At 52.5% G+C, this 18,029-nt stretch overlaps 2 protein-coding genes across 5 annotated transcripts in view; one reads left to right on the top strand and one right to left on the bottom strand.

Moving 5' to 3' along the window:
- The first annotated feature begins 53 nt into the window (after window positions 1-53).
- BSDC1 (BSD domain containing 1) lies at window positions 54-14,342 on the top strand. 3 transcript variants are annotated; one of them, XM_048826034.2, is made up of 11 exons: window positions 54-101; window positions 1,415-1,475; window positions 3,039-3,155; window positions 4,159-4,326; window positions 4,882-4,936; window positions 5,728-5,843; window positions 6,892-6,960; window positions 7,250-7,331; window positions 8,119-8,679; window positions 10,808-10,911; window positions 12,012-14,342. In XM_048826034.2, the coding sequence occupies exons 1-11, from the start codon at window positions 91-93 to the stop codon at window positions 12,042-12,044; spliced, it is 1,377 nt and encodes a 458-aa protein (XP_048681991.1). In that variant the 5' UTR covers window positions 54-90; the 3' UTR covers window positions 12,045-14,342. The 3 variants fall into 3 exon arrangements, with proteins under 3 accessions (XP_048681991.1, XP_048681990.1, XP_074977503.1); XM_048826033.1 differs by having other exon boundaries at window positions 62-101; window positions 1,391-1,475; XM_075121402.1 differs by lacking the exon at window positions 54-101 and adding an exon at window positions 837-1,322.
- A 1,616-nt stretch (window positions 14,343-15,958) lies between these two features.
- The window catches only part of TSSK3 (testis specific serine kinase 3), a 56,886-nt gene continuing 54,815 nt past the window's right edge, over window positions 15,959-18,029 (bottom strand). The window contains exon 2 of one of the 2 annotated variants that reach the window (XM_048826039.2): window positions 15,959-16,620. In XM_048826039.2, the coding sequence (XP_048681996.1) occupies window positions 15,959-16,620 (662 nt within the window). The remainder of the gene's footprint in view (window positions 16,621-18,029) is intronic. The other variant, XR_007353392.2, reaches the window with a different exon arrangement.

Raw genomic sequence — 18,029 nt, 5'->3', positions numbered from 1 at the left:
CCGCTGGGCGGTGGCTAAAAATAGCCCGCCCAGGAGGCGGGGCGTCTGGCGTCAAAGGTCAGTAAATACTGGTGACGTCAGGCGTCCAAAATGGCGGAAGGGTGAGAGTAACGCAGAGCGGGGGGGCGGTGCCTTGGCGGTGGGGGAAGGGATCTGAGGGGGGGGCGCGCCCTTGTGCGGGAGGGGTGGGGGGCAGAGCGGGGTGGGAAGGGATTGGTCTGTGCGGGGAAGGGAGGAGTGGGGGTAGGAAGGAGTCTGGTTATGTGAGGTTGGGAGGCAAAGGGGCTGGGAAGGGAGCTGGCTGGGGGGGCGGTGGGTGGGAAGGGAGCTGGCTGGGCGGGGCTGGGGGTGGGAAGGGAGCGGGCTGGGGGGGCGGTGGGTGGGAAGGGAGCTGGCTGGGCGGGGCTGGGGGTGGGAAGGGAGCGGGCTGGGGGGGCAGAGGGGGGTGGGTGGGAAGGGAGCAGGCTGGGGGGGCAGAGGGGGGTGGGTGGGAAGGGAGCGGGCTGGGGGGGCAGAGGGGGGTGGGTGGGAAGGGAGCGGGCTGGGGGGGCAGAGGGGGTTGGGTGGGAAGGGAGCGGGCTGGGGGGGCAGAGGGGGGTGGGTGGGAAGGGAGCGGGCTGGGGGGGCGGTGGGTGGGAAGGGAGCTGGCTGGGCGGGGCTGGGGGGGCAGAGGGGGTTGGGTGGGAAGGGAGCGGGCTGGGGGGGCAGAGGGGGGTGGGTGGGAAGGGAGTGGGCTGGGGGGGCGGTGGGTGGGAAGGGAGCTGGCTGGGCGGGGCTGGGGGGGCAGAGGGGGGTGGGTGGGAAGGGAGCGGGCTGGGATGGGGTGAGGGTAGGAGGGAATTTGGCTGTATAGAGGAAAGAGTGTTATGGTGTGGCAGAAACCATGGGAGAAATGGAGAGTATGTCTTGTGATGGGGGTTGTTTCTCTCGGTTGGGAGCAGGAGAGGCTTAGAAACATGGTCTGGTTAAAATCCAACCAGTTTAAAAACCAGCCAGGTCTGCCTTTCTCACTGTTACTGACTCTCCCTGAGATGATTAAACTAAGGGGGACTGACCCCTCTAATTTCCCTGCTTCCTTTTGGGGTTGAGTTTATTCTGCGGGGCCGCAGAGATGGCTTAGTTCATACTGTGGGTCTCATGCCACAGCCTGGGGTGCAATGTGTGGGCTGGAAATGCTGCAGGGGTGGTTTGCATTTAATTGCAACCCTTATGGATCTTAAACCTTTGAAAGGAGAGTTGCTGGGTAGGAGGGGTAGGTTCTTTGAAGGCCCAAAGGGTTTGAACAGAGCAAAGCAGTGGCTGTAGCTTTTACACATGCTGGGGTATGTATGTATGTATGGTTTAATGGACTCCTTGGTGTGAATTTATAATGTGAAATTCACAATTTCAGCTTCATATGTTTGTCCTGTAACAGGGAAGATGGAGGCTGGTGGAGAAGCTGGTTGCAGCAAAGCTACCAGACTGTCAAAGAGAAGGTAGGAGGTTGCTTGTATGGAACAGGACAAGCTATTGCTTGAGGAAAGCTTGCATCTTCCCATAGAAAAACACAATAGTTTATTTGGATTTCTCACTCTTCTTGTGGGTTCTTCTGTAACCCGAGCAAATCAGGCCCAGTAAGGAGCCTCTTATAGGGGTTTTCTGTTTTGCTGTGTAATCCTCTTCCCTATGGAAATTCTTCCTGATTTCTACATTGTTTTTTAAAGTAACCTATGGGACTGAGTCACTCTGTGAATGTCCTTTTCTCCCGCTGGATTGTAGCCTGGTGTTTGACATACGCTGGGCATTAGCCATGATGTGGGTATTATCATCTTCAATCTGCCTACATGCTCTCTGTTGCCTTCTAAAAATGCACTTAAGCAACTACGCAGTTCAGGGGTAAGGCAGCCATATTGCAGTGCAGAACTTTATTCCGTCACTTATGATTAGTATAAAGTAAGCTGTGAAATGTTGGTTGAGCCCCTGATAGCAGAGAGCGTGGCTACTCTGCAAAGTTATGAATTATCTAGTGGCACTTAACCTAAAATTTCCCTTCTTAACAATGTCGTGTGAGATGCCCTGTACTAGCCAGTTGCTGCAGTTCCCCCCAGAGCTGGCTGTGTTTGTTATGAGAGGCTTTGGGATCCTTTGGCCTGGAGAGTCCTGTGTTAATGTAAAATGTTATTCTAGTAATTGTTCAGTTCATTACTTCTATGTTACCATCTACTCTTGGGGAAAATCTGTTTACTGGAAAGTTTTAACTTAGTCTTATCCAAACAGAAACCCTGTCCTCAGATGTTGAGCTGCGAAGAGTCACTTGAAAGCTTGAACTAGATTGTAGTTATAGATCTGCACTTTGGAAAGGCCTCTTGTTCTGGAGGCAGTGGGGAGAAGAATGCCCAGAGCATACTGCCCCCCACAGCAACTCGCAAAGGCATGAGACTGAGAAGTTCAGCTACACTATGATTGAAACTAGGCAACATGTGACTCATCCATATATTTGCAGCTTTCATTCAAAGGCTATTGAAACAATAATAAAGGAGCCAAGAAAAAGTGTGGTTTAAAAAAAAATAAAAATCCGATCGCTTTGCTATGTCTAAAGTTATCCCTGTAGATCTGTGCACTAGCAACAGCTTTTGTTAAGGCCCTGTCAGCACTACGGCATCGATCACCTCTAAACAGTCTGGAAACGTGATTACAGCACTGCTGTTAGAATGTGCGCTGGCGTGTCCATGACAACGAAGGAGCCAGGCTTTAGCCTAATTGTCTGCTAGGGTTAAAATGTGATTTTTTTTTTTCTATCTGCACTGGTAAGGAAGGAACATGTTGTAACGTGGTCTGGGCATAGTTGTGTTTCTCAGATGTGTTGTAAACATGATTATTTCTATGGCGTTGGTAGGGCCTCACCTGCGAGAGCCCTGTCATCTCCACATACAGAATAGTCCCTCGGGTTAGAGGCCTCTGTTGCTCCAGGGTTTGTGATGTCTCAGATATTCCTAAGGTGAAGATGGACTTCTGTGAGAATCTGGGGTTGATATACTCTGTGTCCCTCTGTCTTGTAGTCCACGGAAGCATTGGAGTTCATGAAGCGGGACCTGACTGAGTTCACCCAGGTGGTGCAGCATGATACAGCATGCACCATTGCTGCCACGGCCAGCGTGGTCAAGGAGAAGCTGGTTGTAAGTAACAGCAGGCAAGCCACGACTCTGCCTCCTGCTCTCATTAGAGAGTAGAGCTGGCTGTCAAACAGGATTCTGGCAGTACACAGACTAATCCTTTCAGGAAATGATGCCTTTATAGCATGACCTGAAATCACATCGCTCTTGGACTTTGAATTTGAACTCCCTTCCCTAATGCAAAGTGTCTGTGATGACCCTAAGTGATTCCCTTGTTATGTCTGCCAGGACTGTTTGATGTCAGTGCCCCATTGACAGTTGTCAAGATCAGACAGGGGAAGGTGCATACTGTGGCTCCCCGAAGGGCCAGCTTCTTCCTTTCCATTTGTGACTCTCAGGGCGGGGGGCCTTTTGGAGCCACAGGCCAGGTTTCTGCACAGTAATGGCAGATGTTGCAAGGGGATGTTCCATTTGCTTGGGGCTGGAGAAGCTCTTAACTGAGAGTGGGACTGTGTGATTAGGGGTGGGAGGAAGATAAGATACCTAGTTGGATCTGCATTTCCTGCTTGGAGACTGAGTGGAACTAATTTCTCTCCTACCCTCTTTGGTTCCCCATTCTCTTTGCTGTTGTGAGGCTTGGAATCAGCTTCACCCTCTGCCTACCTGTGCCACCAGGTGAGGCACAGAATGTTCTGCCTAGGTGTCAGGATAAGCCTGGAGATGGGTTCCCTTTTCCCAGACCCAAAGGAGACCTTTGCCCTGCACAGCTGTTACCATGACAGCACAGCTCCCTATCCTCTCCCCAAACCAGCCACTCTTACCTGCCCCCCACCCCACAGCCCAGGCTAGTTCCCTGCCTATCTGTTGCCATCACCCTGACTAACCACCTACCCCGTCCCCCTGCTCATCTCAGGTCAGCCTGGACTGCACAGTCCCCCGCTACCACCCTTTAAGGAGAGAATTGTCCCTCTTTAAAGGGACACTGACACTGGAAAAGACCACATGGGACTGTCTGCGGTTCAGGCACCATTGTTTAGATCATTCCCTTGTCTTTCTCTTTGCAAAGACGGAAGGCTCCTCGGGCACGACTGAGAAGGTGAAGAAAGGACTCGCTGACTTCCTGGGTGTCATCTCAGACACGTTCGCTCCTTCGCCAGATAAGACCATCGACTGCGATGTTATAACGCTGATGGCAACACCCTCTGGTACTACAGAACCGTACGACAGCACCAAGGTATGTGCTGAGCAGTGTTCCCTCTGGTTTTTCCCCTGCGTGTGTGGAATGAATTTTGTTATGTGCACCAATATGGAGATGATGTGTGACACGTCACTTCCATATTGGTGCATATAACAAAATTCATGTGGCAGTGGTGGGGTCTAGGGGTTTGGAGTATGGAGGGGGGCTCAGGGCTGGGGCAGAGGGTTTGGGGGTGAGGGCTCTGGCTGGGGGTGCGGGGTTTGGGGTGCAGGCTGCCCCAGGGCTACGACAGGGAGAGGTGCCTCCCCCCCGTCCCAGCTCTCTGCCCCCACAGCAGCACCTGGGCTGTGGGGGAGAGGTGTCACTCCCCGCCGTGCTGTGGAGCTGCAGCCTGCGTGGCGTTTAATAGGCTGCTGCTCGGCCGTGCAGCTTAGACGGAACTTAGGTGCCGAATGCCCCTCACTGCCTGCTGGGTGGGAAACGCCTTAGCTCCCACCAGGGATTTATGTGACAGACCCCCTTCATCACTGGGCTCAGCTGCTGCCCCTCATGCTAATGGCTGTCCCTTCCCGTATGCGTTGTCTCTTGCAGGCTCGTCTCTACACCCTGCAGTCAGACCCAGCAACCTACTGCAACGAACCGGATGGTAAGCTGAGATGGGCGGGAGGGGGAGACATTGAGGTGTTCGCGTGTGTGGTGGTGGTTGGTGGGTCTCAGGGTTGGGCTCCCAGTAGACGAGTGCCCTCGTGACCGGCCGCCACCACAGCTGGTTTCGTGGGCTGCTTGTTGGCAAAGAGGCCATGGCAACTGAGTTAACTTCGCAGCCTGTGAGTTGACCCTGCCCAGGTGTGGCTGAGGCTCCATGCCCTGCGCTATGTGGGAACCTGCAGAGCTGCTGCCTGATTAACCTGTTCTGGGATTTTGGAGCTGGGAATCCAGCAACTGACAGTGTGCCAAAGAGTGAATGCTGACTCTCGGTTCCAGTAGACGCACATGGGAAGGGCAAGGCAGAGCAAGTGGTGTGTCTGAGATGGGGTGGGGAGTGGGTGGGCATGGATGCAACACCCCCCCCCCACACACACACACACCTACCCAATGTGCAGTTATAAAGGGATATTCTCAAGGACACTTCTAGCTCCTCTCAGTCCCCTGCTTCCTCATTGTGACCCTGCCTCTTGTGGGTGGGGGCTGGCTGTGGATCCCATCAGTGTTTCTCCATGAGTATGCACCTCGGGCTGCTTAGCCAGTGAAGTGTGCTTCCTGCTCACTTCCTTAGGACTCAGGTTGTTGCCTCTGTGATGCCCCTTGCTGTCTTAGCCTGGCCCCTTCACTCCAGTGGCACCTGATCGCACCAGATAGCATGTTTCCCCTTAACTCCCTGTGTTTCTGTCCCTGTCTCATTTGTTCCAAGGACCTCTCTCTGCTTCCCCCGTGCAGGCCCCATTGAGCTCTTTGAATCCTGGCTCTCGCAGTTTAACCTAGAGGAGAAGAAAGGGGAGATCTCGGAGCTGCTGGTGACCAGCCCCTCCATCCGGGCTCTCTACACCAAGATGGTGAGGTGCAGCCTGGCTCCTGCACACTCTCATGGTTGGGCAGGCTCAGACCTTCCTGAAGCCTCCAGTGTGTGGGAGTCAGGGGAGATATGAGTAGGAAACTGTACTCCTTGGGCTCCAGGGCCTGGGATGGAGGGAAATGGCAGCATGCTTTAGCCAAGCAGGGTGGCCTGTGCAACTTCGCTGCCAAGTAGCTCATTGGGCTCTTCTTTTCTGCCTGTGGACTGCAGTATCGCAGGTCCGGAGCCAGTTGTCATATGCTGCTCTGGAGCTGTCTGGCCTCTGTCTGTCTGAGCATCTTGGTGAATCCTTGTGTAATGAGTCTCCAGCAGATGTTTGACAGCAAGTCATCTGCATTCTGAAAACGCAGGTTGCTTACGTAGGGCACAGTCTGTCCCAGGAGTGGTTGGAGCCAGGGGTGTATGGGCACTGTGGCCAAGTCATGAGGAGGTTGAATGAGCAGAGGGAAATCAGTGCTGTCTAGTGGTTAGGGCAGGCAATTGCGAGTTTGGATGCCTGGGTTCTATTCTCTGTAAACTGGTTAAGCTGCCCCACCTCTGAACGGAGTGATAGTCAGCCCAGGGAGATCAAACAGTTGCTGATGTTGGTAGATTGGCAGCTATTGCCTGAAGTGACCTAGAGTGGTGCCCGGTGATCTAAAATAAGAGATTTTGAGTATTGTCTTATCAGGAAGATGGGATTGGGATATGCAGAGCAAGGACCTGTGGGTGGGAGCAGTGGCCTAGTGTGGGAGACCTGGGTTTCCCTGCTGTTCTCTCCCCAGGTCTGAAGGGCTGGGAGCGTTGAGGTGGTGCAGGTGGCCTGTCATAGGTGGAAGGGCTGCTCACTCGTGACCCCTTTACTGTGTCTGCTTTATCAGTCAGTGGGTTCCAGTGGGAGCCCCATGGAGTTGTTCTCTGCCAGAAGGATAAAGGGTTTGCAGCAAGAAGGCAGAGGAACCCCAAGGGGAGTGAGGTCAGAGACTGCAGCGTTCCCAGGCTCTCCTTACTGAATTCTTCCCTCTCTTCTTTCCTTCCAATGGTCCCAGGTCCCAGTGGCTGTTTCCCATTCCGAATTCTGGCAGCGCTACTTCTATAAAGTCCATCACCTGGAGCAGGTGAGTTCCAGGGGAGGGAGGTTTACCCTGCAAGGAAGCTAAAGTGGGGGGTGCAGTTTGGTGAGGAACTGTGCAAAGGGGCTGTTTCTCAACATGCACCCTCTGATCAGAGGGAGGGTTGCTAGCCCCTGAACAGCAGCAGAGAACTGGGCTCCCTTCCCCAAGTCTCTGCCATTAGTGACAATGCTGTAGGGAACTTGCAGGGGTTGGAGCTCTGCACACCAGGGCCGCGATCTGGGAGGAGATGGTGTGGGCACAGCTCCTGACTGCAGCTGCGAATTCCCCACAGGAGGAGGTTCGGAGGGAAGCTCTGAAGCAGAGGGCGGAGCAAAGCATGCATCACGAGGAGCCAGGCTGGGAAGAGGAAGAGGGTAAGTCAGATGGCCGGGAAGCCAAAAGAGAGCTTCTGAGACCCATGGTGGATCTGGGAAGAGAAAGGGTGCTGTAGAATGGTTCCTGCTAATTGTCATGAAACCAGTTCCCCAATCCAGCTGCACCACCCTCCCCCGCCCCGCCATGGGCTGTGTCTGTATTCGGCTTTGTGGCCCAAAATAGCCCACTGCCGCTATCGGCTGCACCATGCTAATGCCGGTGGGAGTCCGAGCACGGGCGAGGTGAATGCTCCTGGCACCAAAGTGCTGTTTAGACTTGCTCTGAACAGGTTTGGAGGGAAGGCTGGTTAAAATGCTGGGGCTGCCTACTTTATAGGACTGACTCCTGCCACAGCAGTTTGAGTGCTTCCCAAACCTGGATGGTTTGATCCTCTCAGGTCCCCTGTGGGATCATCCCCATGTTACAGTTAGGGAAGCCAAGGCACAGAGAGATGAAGTGACATGCCCAGGGTCACACTGGAAGTTTTGGGATGGAGCTGGGCATTGAGGACTATCTCCTGTGTGCGTTAGCTCCAAGCTGGGCCTGCTGCTCTGGGGTGCTGCCTGGACCAGAGCACCCACTGGCAGGAAATATGTGGCAGGGAGGCTTAGCGGGGCCTATTCCCAGAATGGGTAGGGGGAACGAGCAGACTGTGGTGCTGATGCTGCTCCCAGCAGTGGCTGTGTTTGGGAAGGGAGGTGCCCCTTTCAGCAGTTGTTCTCTGCTTATTTGTACTTCATACAGAGGTGCTGAAATCTTTTCCCATTCTCCCCCCGCCCCCCACAGAGGAATTTTTGGGGATGTCGCCCCTACCTTGTGTGAATTTGAAATCTCCAGAAGAGGGAAAGCAAACAACATCTGTCCCTGCAGCAGCTGCTCCCCTGACCCTGGAGGGAAGTCCCATCCCCAGCATAAAGGAGCCAGCAGAGGAAAGCTGGTCTGGTCTTGCTGCAGTCCCAGCCCCGGCCCAGGTGACCCCGTCTGAGAGCAGCGAGAGTGTCTCCCTTGTGACTCAGATTGCAAACCCTGCCTCTGTGCCTGATGCACGGTTACAGACTGGAGCTCAGCTGTCTGGGGCCAGGGACCTCTCCCAAAGGTTACTGGAAGCTACTTCGGAAGAGCAGGGCTCCCAGCCAAAACCGGCAGAGTCTGCACATCCTCCTACAACCACTCAGAAGCTGGCAGTATCTTCAGAGCAACTGGGCTCTGTGGGGCTCAAGGAACAGGCAGAGAGCAAGCCAACGGGCCAGATAGAGACTCTGAAAGAGGACGGGCTTACAGATTTACGAGTCTTTGAGCTGAACTCAGACAGTGGGAAATCCACTCCCTCCAACAATGGGAAGAAAGGTGGGTAACTGCTGTCAGCACTGAGCCATCACCGGGGACCCTGCCCTAGGGAACGAAGCTCTCAGGGGAACGGTGCCTGATTTATAATGGACACGCTTTATTGCTCTGTGTCCTGGGTTCAGCCGAAATGAGCCTTGAACTGTGACTCGTGGGTGAATAGCTTGTGAGCTGGAGAGTGTGCTGAACTGGTGAGCTGTCTGATGATCCCACGTTGGGAGCCTTTATTCGCGTTCCATGTGTTGCTGACATCGCCAACCCCCGAGCTACACCCATCTACCCATGTATGCCCACACAGGTAGATCTTGAAGTGGTGCAAGTTCTAGAGCAGCCAAGTAAACGATTTCTGCGTCAGTCCTGAACAAACCTTTCCCAGCTCGCTGCCCAAGGCATACCGAGGGGCGAATATGGATTTTCTGGCTTTTTAGGGACTGCAGGGAGCTCCGGGAGGGAGAAGGGTGTGCTGGATCTGACCCTTCAGTGTGATGAATGGTGGCGAGCTGGATTGCCTCGCTTCTCATTTAGAATCTGTAATATACAATTTTGCCACCTGGGGGCGTCAAACTTTGCAACTCAAGTTATTGACAATCTGTGGTCAGGGTGGCCTGGGATCATGGTGTAGCTGTGGCTTGTTCATCTCGTTCTGAAAGCCTTAACTCTGTGCTTATCTCTTTGAGGCCCCTAAAAAGCCAGAGTGCAGGGTCTGGGGCGTCAACAGTTAATGATGGTGAGATTCCACCATCAAACCCTTAACTTGGGGAGAAAGGGAAGAGTCTTGGCAGCAAGCCAGACACAGGCATGGGGTATGAACACCGCCCTGAAGTGAGCGGCATGTCCCCTGACTGTGTTGGCCTGGCCCTAAAGGTACTGGTGCCGCTGGAAATACCTCTGAGCGACAGGCAGCAGGACCTGGGAAGGAGGCTTAGTATGTTAGATGTGGATTTATACTGGGGAAGGGAGTCCAATTAGAAGAAGAAATCTGAATTTCCCGACAGGACACAGTAGGGCACCCTCTTCCCCTCCTGGCCACCTTTGGGGCTACAGAATGCCAGGATGGTGGCAGGTACTTGGTGATGTGAAATTCTTCCTTCCTGAGAGGCCCCATCAGTAACCTGGCCTCTGGTCAACTGGGAGCACCCCTCTCGGCCCAGAGTGTATGGGGGAGAGGGGGTGTTAGCTGGGTCATGGTAATGCTGAATGCTGGTGTAGCTCTTGTCCCCTCTTACCTGCTGCATTTGCTCTGTGACTATAGCTTGGCTCTTGTCTGGGAGTGGGCCTGGGTAGAGCTCCCCTTCACTCTCGCCCCCAGCAAACAGAAGTGACTCCGGACACAGCGGAAGTCCGGGTCCGGTTCAGCCCAGACCTATTCCCTACCCTCTTCCACCTGCCAGTAGTGAGCTCAGGACACATCGCGGGAGGGCATGGCAGATTTCCCCATCCTGCTCATCTGGCTTCTTGTCTGCCTCGTAACGTCCTTGTTGGCGTCTCACTGATGGGTCAGAAATCCATGCACGCAAATGCTCGTGGAGTGTGTCCTCGGCATGCACATACTTTGAAGAGGCTCCACCTGGAGACCCTGGGCACTGTCTGTATCACCTGGGAGTTTGCAAAGACTTGGTCATGCTCTTTTATCTCAGATCCCTGATAGTTAGCGGTTAGTCAAGCCTGGAGGTAGGTGGCCTTGGCATACCTCAATCTTGCTGATACTGTGGCTAGGTTGAGTTGGATTCTGTGTTACTTTGCACATGCCCTGTGGCATGAGCCAAGTCTTCAGCTCTCGGAACACCTAAGCCAGGAGACCTTGTCTGTTTAGTGGAGTCTGGGGTGAGCTGCTTCAGGGACCCTGCTTTGCTCTTACTAACAGCTCGCTGTGGAATAGCAAGGCCAGAGGAGGGGAGAGGCCTTTTCGCTAATCCCAAACCTTGGGCCCCCAAAGCTGGGGCGGTGAGCTGGCGGGAGCCAAGTAGGGTGATCTTGGGCTGATGAAATCTGTTTCACTCTAAAGAGCCAGGGACCCTGATGTAAAATATTTGAGAAACACAATGCATCATCAGGTCCCACCAAAGCCTTTCACGTTCCCATTTGCTCTTTGCCTTCTAGAGGGCTTAACCGCAGTGTCCTGTGATTTCAGGCTCCAGCACCGATATCAGCGAGGACTGGGAGAAAGACTTTGATTTGGACATGACAGAAGAAGAAGTGCAGCTGGCACTCTCGAAGGTGGAGGTGTCCGGGGAGGTAAGAGACACGGCGAGTTGGGCATGGCAGCGCTAACTTAGCAGAAGGTCCCTCCCAGGACAGACTCCACCATGCACTGTTGTTTTCAGTGGCTTCTCATTGCACCTGTGCATGAGCACAACCACTGTTGGGAGCTTCCGGCCTGGGTCAGCCTCCAACTTCTGGCATGCAGCTGAGTGGAGAGTGATCCAGCGTATTGGAACTAAGGGGAAATTCCTGGGCTCCAGAACAACCCCCATCCTCTCTGCAGACAGCAAGGCAGTGTAGCACAATGTGCTTTAGAGAGAGATGGGGTTTGCTGCTTTCCTTGCCTCTCCTCACAAAGAGAAGCTGGGCTGGGCAGCCAGCTAGCAGCTGAATAACCAGAATTCTTCGCTCTCCAGCAGTGGGGACCCAGGGCACAATAGAACAGCCTTGCAGGAGCCAGATGTGGATCTGGGCTCTTGCCTACAAAAGTCATGGAGGGACTAGCTAGAGAGAGGGAGGGGATTAACCCTTTAAACCAGGGCTTTGGAGCTCTGCACTGGCTCCGCTCCAGGCAAAAACCTGCAGCTTCACTGCTCCGGAGCTGCTCCGCACTCCACCTCTGGGCTCCACTCCAAAGCCCTGCTTTAAACACTACTGGGACAGTGACTGAGAAAGGAACACTTGTTTCCCAGAAAGTGAAACTGGAGCAATCAGGGTGTGTTCTGTGTCTGCCAGGCTTTGCACTGACTTGGTTGCCTCGTCTGGCCACTAAGGGCTAGTCCTATGTTACCGTGCTACATCAGCGCAGCTGCAGCGCGTCTGGTGAAGATGCCCTTTGCCGACAGGAGAGCGCATTCACATCAGCATGATGACTCGGCTTCCGCCTCTTGCTGAGGTGATGTCGGCGGGAGAGCGTCTCCCACCAACATAGCACTGGTGTAGACAGCGCTTAGTTCACTGTAACTTGTGTTGCTCCGGGGGGTGGCTCTTTCACACCCGAGTGACATAAGTTACAATGACTTCAGTGGTAGTGTAGACAAACTCTAAGTGTCCAGTGCTACCGAAAGCACCTGGAGGCAGATGGCTGGTGTATTATCTAAACCAACTGATAGATGTCTCTCTCCTGTTTACAGCTGGAAGATGAAGAGTGGGAGGACTGGGAATAAGGCGATTGCTTCCTCTGTGTGTGTCACAGGCTCATTCCCACCATCCAATGTGAATTAAATCACAGATCGACTATTCCTTTCATGTGTAACTGTGCTGGGGTTTTTGGTTCCAGGCTGGAGGAGTTCCATCCCTGCTAAATCCTAGGGGTAGCTCAAACTCATGACCCATTCAGATGCTGGAAGAGGTGGTAGCGGGTGTTACACTAATATGCATAGGGGTACTAGGGAGGGGGGTGCATCTTCTCACTAGGTCCTAAAGACCAGCAGGGTTGAAACTGCCTGCCCAGATTGAGGCCTGGGGTGGGTGGCAGGTCAGGTGGGGCCCTGGGATCGAACCGGGCAGAACACCTGGCAGGACTGGTCTGCATTGGCAGGATGTCAGTTTGCTGACTCTACTTGTGTGTGAATATAACCTACAATACAGCAGTTTAGAAGGCTCCTCAGTGCGAATTGTTCCTGTTCGCTCATTACTTCAGACTCCAGGCCAGACTAACTCTGAGAGCGACCCCCGAAGTGGGACTGACCAGAGGCTGGCGATGCAGCACTGGAAGCCCCTTCGTATTGCTACACTTACCACTGTGAGGAACGGCAGTTGGCTGGAGGCTTTGATCTAGAGCCAGGCTTCTCTAGAGGGAACTATATGTTGCCCTGCCTCTTCCTGAACCATAGCCTGGCCTGTTGTCTTAGAAGCTGCTACAGAAATCCCAGGACTTCCTTCTGTTTCCTTGGGATGCAGCTTTTCAGTTAGAAACCCAAACTCCCAGCTGCGGGAGCAACAGCCTGCCTCCGAAGGGAGTCGTGTCACCCTCCCCTGCTTTGCTATCTGCACTTCCTCTCTCTGCTCTGCTGGGCGATGAGCACTTTTAATTGTCGTCCTTAATTCCTCAGGCAATGTCCTGATGCTTGTAGTTTTCTCCTGAATGGGCTTTTCTGAGCAGGCAGTGGACCTGGGTCAGACCCAGGTCAGAACTGCCCCATCTGTGTGCACCAGCCACCCGGCTTGGTCACTTAAAAGACCCAATGTAGGTACGGTGGCCACCACTTAAACATTTAGCCTTTGCCAGCAGGTCCCACCACTCTTTGCTGTTCTATGTAAAGCAGGAGGCAAAAGCATCTTGCACAACAGATGCTACCTGGTGGCAGGGGCTGGTCACTGTAGCCATTGACTTTGCTGCTTGAATCCCCCTCCTGAAATCCACCCCTCCCTTCCGCCTCCTTGGCAGGACCTGCCTGTCCCCCACGCACTGCAAACATTGCTAGATCATCTCTGCTTCTGTTCAGCTGAGCCCCCTGCAAGGCTCTGACTCTTTCTCCCACCCCTGTTGACTGCTGTAGACCCCCTTTCGGTCTGTCATCTCTGTTCATGGGGGGGGTGTTCCCTTCTCTCTTTGTCCTTCTGATCTGTCACAAAATGCTGCTCCCCAGTGGATGTCACCAGTGCACAGTTATCTTAAAGGGACAGCATCTACCCCACTGTCTCTGGCCTTCAAACTATTGGTTTTATCCATGGTTTCTTTAGATCATTCTGCTTCTTTAAGGGCCAATTCACTGGGGCTGTGGGTTTCCCTATATTTTTAGACGGCACTAGCCTTCTGGGGTCTTGGAGTGTTAATTTTCTTATGGGGAGATTCTCCAGTGGCAGCAGCAGCCCATGTAGGTGTATCGAAGGTGGCTGTGTCATCCAGATCCCTGTCTGAGAGCCTGTCTGTGCCACAAAGCCCACCAGGTCCAGGGACCAACCTACAGCATGGCTCCAGCTTGTCATTGTAGAATTGATCAACAGGGTCTCTAAGCCATGCTACTGCCTAGCTCTGTCCTAGCAACGCAGGTAAAGTGCAGTTAGGTCCCCTCTATACTGAGATGGAGCTAAGTCAGGAGACATCCCTGTCGTAACTAGGTCCCCCAGTATGGCTGGGCCCTTTGCCAGGAGACTGGTGGCTCTCTGGAAGTATCTGAGACCATGTCATTTTCTTGGTGCTGCACCAAGCAAGGACCCCCTTGTATATACTCCTGTCCCATTTAAGGGTGTGGTTCCTGGCTGGAAGCTCATGTCCCAAGGTTGAAGCTGGGAGAAAGCGCGGAGCTTGCCTTTCTCTTTGTAACTCTTTCGTTAGTTAATTAACCTCTTGGTTATTTGTGCAATATTCTCTATTTTAAATTATACTGCATCTCCTGGGAGCATTTTATAGCTGGGGCAAAAGAAAGATTCTAACAGCTGTTAGTTTTGTAATGACAACTTTCTCCTGAACCTTTTACAGACTTGCAGTTAACAGAAATTAAAGGAATTCTACAGAATCAGCTGCCTGCGTTGGGTTGTCTTTATTTCCACCACCTACAGGGCCATGTGTCGTCATCCTTCTGAAATGGGTCTGGGTGTGGTTTGCTGCCCAGTAGCAGCCCCTGCTTTGGGCATGAGTTTAGTTTGGGGGCAGGTGGACAGTCCATTCAGAGCAATTTTCCAATTTGTCAAGGTTGTTTTTAATTGTGAGTAGACGACATACACTTTCCTTCGTCCTTCTCTTGCTCCTAAAGTATTTAAAGAACCTCTTTTCTCATTGCCTGTTATGTCCCTTGCTTGGTGCAACTCATTCTGTGCCTTAGCCTTTCTGAATTTGTCCCTACATGCTTGTGCTATTGTTTTGGACTCCTCCTTAGCAATTTGTCTGTTTCCAATTTTTATAGGATTCCTTTTTGATTTTCAGGTCATGAGAGTTCCTTTGAGAGCCATATTGGCCTCTTACTATTCTTCCTATCTTTCCTTCGCATCAAGAGAGGTTGCAGTTGTGTATTTAATATTGTCTCCGTGAGAAACTGCCAGCTCCCCTAAACTCCTTTTTCCCTTAGATTGTCTACCTACCAGTTCTCTGAGTTTGTTAATCAGATTTGTTACCAAGTCTTCCCTGTCAGTCAGAATCAAGTCTAAATTGGCTCTCCCCTTGGTTACTTCCTCCACTTTCTGAAAGTGTGTGGTCCGCCCAACCACATCCAAGAACTTACTGGAAATTGTTTTGCCATGTTACTTTTCCAACACATGCCTGGGTAGTTAGTTTCCTGTTACTGCCAGGTCTTGTGTTTTGGATATTTCTGTGACTTGACTTATCCACCCCCCCTCCTCCTGTTTTGGTGGTCTATAGTAGACCCTTACCGTGACATTCCTATTGTTTGCCCCTTTTATCTGTACCCAGAGACTCTCAACTGGTCTGCCTCTCACCTCCTCCTGGACCTTAGAACAAGTGTGTATATATTGATATATAATGCCATACTGCCTTTCTCCTGCCTGCCCTTTCGGAACAAGTTGTACCCCTCTATACCATTATTCCAGTCATGACACTTATCCCACCAAGTCTCTGTGATGGCAATTAAGTGATAATTTAGCTTCCAGTTCCTCCTGTTGATTCCACTTACTCCTTTTGTTTGTATATAGATGACTACGATCAGCAGATTTTTTTTCCCACTGATTTCCCTCTTGTTGCTCCTAAGACCCTATGTAAATTTACATGTCTCCCCCAGCATGGAGGAGCCAACTTCTCTGCTTACTCTCTCCTCTCAGTTCGGGTGTTCTCTGGAGGTGCCATCACTAGAGATAACTTGGGAAGGTGGCCAGACGCTATTCTATGTTTCCCCACTTCAGCAAGGTGCCCAGCTACAAAGGAAACAGCACAAACACTGTTAGGTTTCTTCAGACCATTCCGTTTGTTTGAATGAGTAAAATCCCTAATGAAGGTGTGAGATGGAACAACCTCCCAATCCTCCCCTGCAGACCAGCCATCCTCTGCATAAGGCACAGGGAGGAGGAGAGGTGGGGGGTGTGTATTTAAGGATAGACTGGAAACCAAGCGTAACATTAAAATATATGTAAGCATTTTGGAAGCAATCTGTCCCTTTTATTTGGGGAGACCGTGACATGGTCTTTCTCAGGAGTTTGCCAGCCATGGGTGCCAACTGACTTCTTCAATGGAAGGCCTCAGGATCATGTCTGGCTCCAAGAGGCTTTTCAGGAGATCCTGGCATTCATCGGAGATCTCCAGGTGCCCCGGAACGGAGACCCCTTTCTGCTGGTGGCACAGCATCTTGGGGATATCTGTGTCGTCAAAGGGGAGGCTAGCGCACAGCATAACGTAGAGAATGACGCCCATGCTCCAGATGTCCCCTTTCCGACTGTCATGGGGCACGCCCTGGAGCACCTCTGGCGCAGCGTAGGCAGTGCTGCCGCAGAACGTCTGGCTCAGCTCCTTCCGATTCTTTGGGAGCAACTTGGCAAATCCAAAGTCCGTCAGCTTCAAGTTAAAGCCTTGCAGCAAGGCATTCTCACACTTTAGGTCCCGGTGCGCCACGCCGCAACTGTGGCAGTAGCGGATCGCGTCTACCAGCTGGCGGAAGAGCACCTTGGCACGGCTCTCGGGCAAAGGACCTCCATGCAGAACGCAGTCAAAAACGTCCCCATCTTCTGCCAGCTCCATCACCAAGTAGATCTTCCCGTCGGCGGACTCCAGCATCTCGTACACCCGGATGATGTTCTTGTGATCCAGGCGTCTGACGATCTGGAGCTCTCGAGGCAGGAATCTCTGGATAAATTCTGGAGAGAGAGAAGACCAGATTCGTTCAAGGCCTGGGTAATCTCAAGGGGACCGCTAGCTACCGAGAAGAGTGTGCATCATCTTTCATGGATGCAGTGCCTGGGACTGTTGGCCATTCAGCGGAGGCTGCGTTGTAAAGGGGGGCAGGGGCCCTGTTTGTCACAAACTGGGGCTGAAAGGAGGAGCTTTCCCATTCTAAACCCTGGGAACTTGGCTGGTTGTAAAGTGGTCACAGGGTCAGCACTGTAACTTATTTACTTTCAGTTGGCTTCATAGATCTTAGGGCTAGAAGGCATCATTCCGATCCTCTCGACCAACCTCCTGCATAGTGATTTCACACCTGATTCCTGCATCCAGCCTCATCTCTTGTAGCTGAACTACAGCAGATCTTTCAACTGATTAACGAATGACAACAACAAACCCGTAGAACTTATGCCCCCTTAGCAGCTTTCTGCTTTCCACAGAGAGAGCACCATTTTAATGGTTTTACTCTGCTTTGCGAGGAGATGTAGTTGTTAGAATCTTATCTGATTGTGGCTTTAGTCTAGGACACAGATCTGGCCAAGTAAACACCATTATGTGCTATAGGAAGTGATCTGAAAGGCACTGCGGTTACCCCAACTTACGAGCCAGGTGATCTGGCTGCAGGAGGATCTGGGCTGAATTCTTGTACACGTGTTCTACAAGGAAAACTGAGCCATCTAAGTGAATCTGGCCCCCTTTTCATCCATTTAAGCTACTGCACCACCCACCAGTTGGTGGGAAGATGAAGAGTGGGAAGTCTGTGAAACACTGGTAGCAGACCCTCTAAGTGAATTAGAGGCAAGAGGGAAAGTCCCCTCCCTTGGAGGAGTTCTGGAGAGACCAGCTTCCCCTTGGAACCCACTTCCTAGTCAACCTTTTATTTTAGTTTAATGCATCCAGTAGGGAAACCTGAAATGTGTGTTTTTAGGGTTGTGGGTTACAAATGAGAAGTTTGTGGCAAGTCGCCATTTCTCCACTGATGAGATAATGTGGAAGATGATGCGAGAAGATTCTCATGGTACTTCTCAGGTAAGTTTTCCCCTCCAGAGGGTTTTTCTGCATAAGGGGGAAAGAAGGCCCTAAGCCGGGGTGGGCAAACTTTTTGGCCTGAGGGCCACATCTGGGTATGGAAATTATGTGGTGAGCCATGAAGGCTCATAAAATTGGGGGTTGGTGTGTGGGAGGGGGTGAAGGCTCTGGGGTGGGGCCAGAAATGAGTTCAGGGTGCGGGAGGCAGCTCTGGGCTGGGGCAGGGGGTTGGGGTGCTAGCTCTGGCTGGGGGTGTGGGCTGGTGATGAGGGGTTAGGGGTGCAGAAGGGTGCTCCAGGCTGGGATCGTGGGGATCAGGGTTGGGGCACAGGAGGGGGACAGGGGTGCAGGCTCC

This window comes from Caretta caretta, chromosome 19, assembly GCF_965140235.1.
Source record: "Caretta caretta isolate rCarCar2 chromosome 19, rCarCar1.hap1, whole genome shotgun sequence".
Classification (NCBI taxonomy): domain Eukaryota; kingdom Metazoa; phylum Chordata; order Testudines; family Cheloniidae; genus Caretta; species Caretta caretta.
The sequence above is the reverse complement of the archived record's forward strand: the minus strand, read 5'-3'. Positions and strand labels throughout refer to the sequence as shown.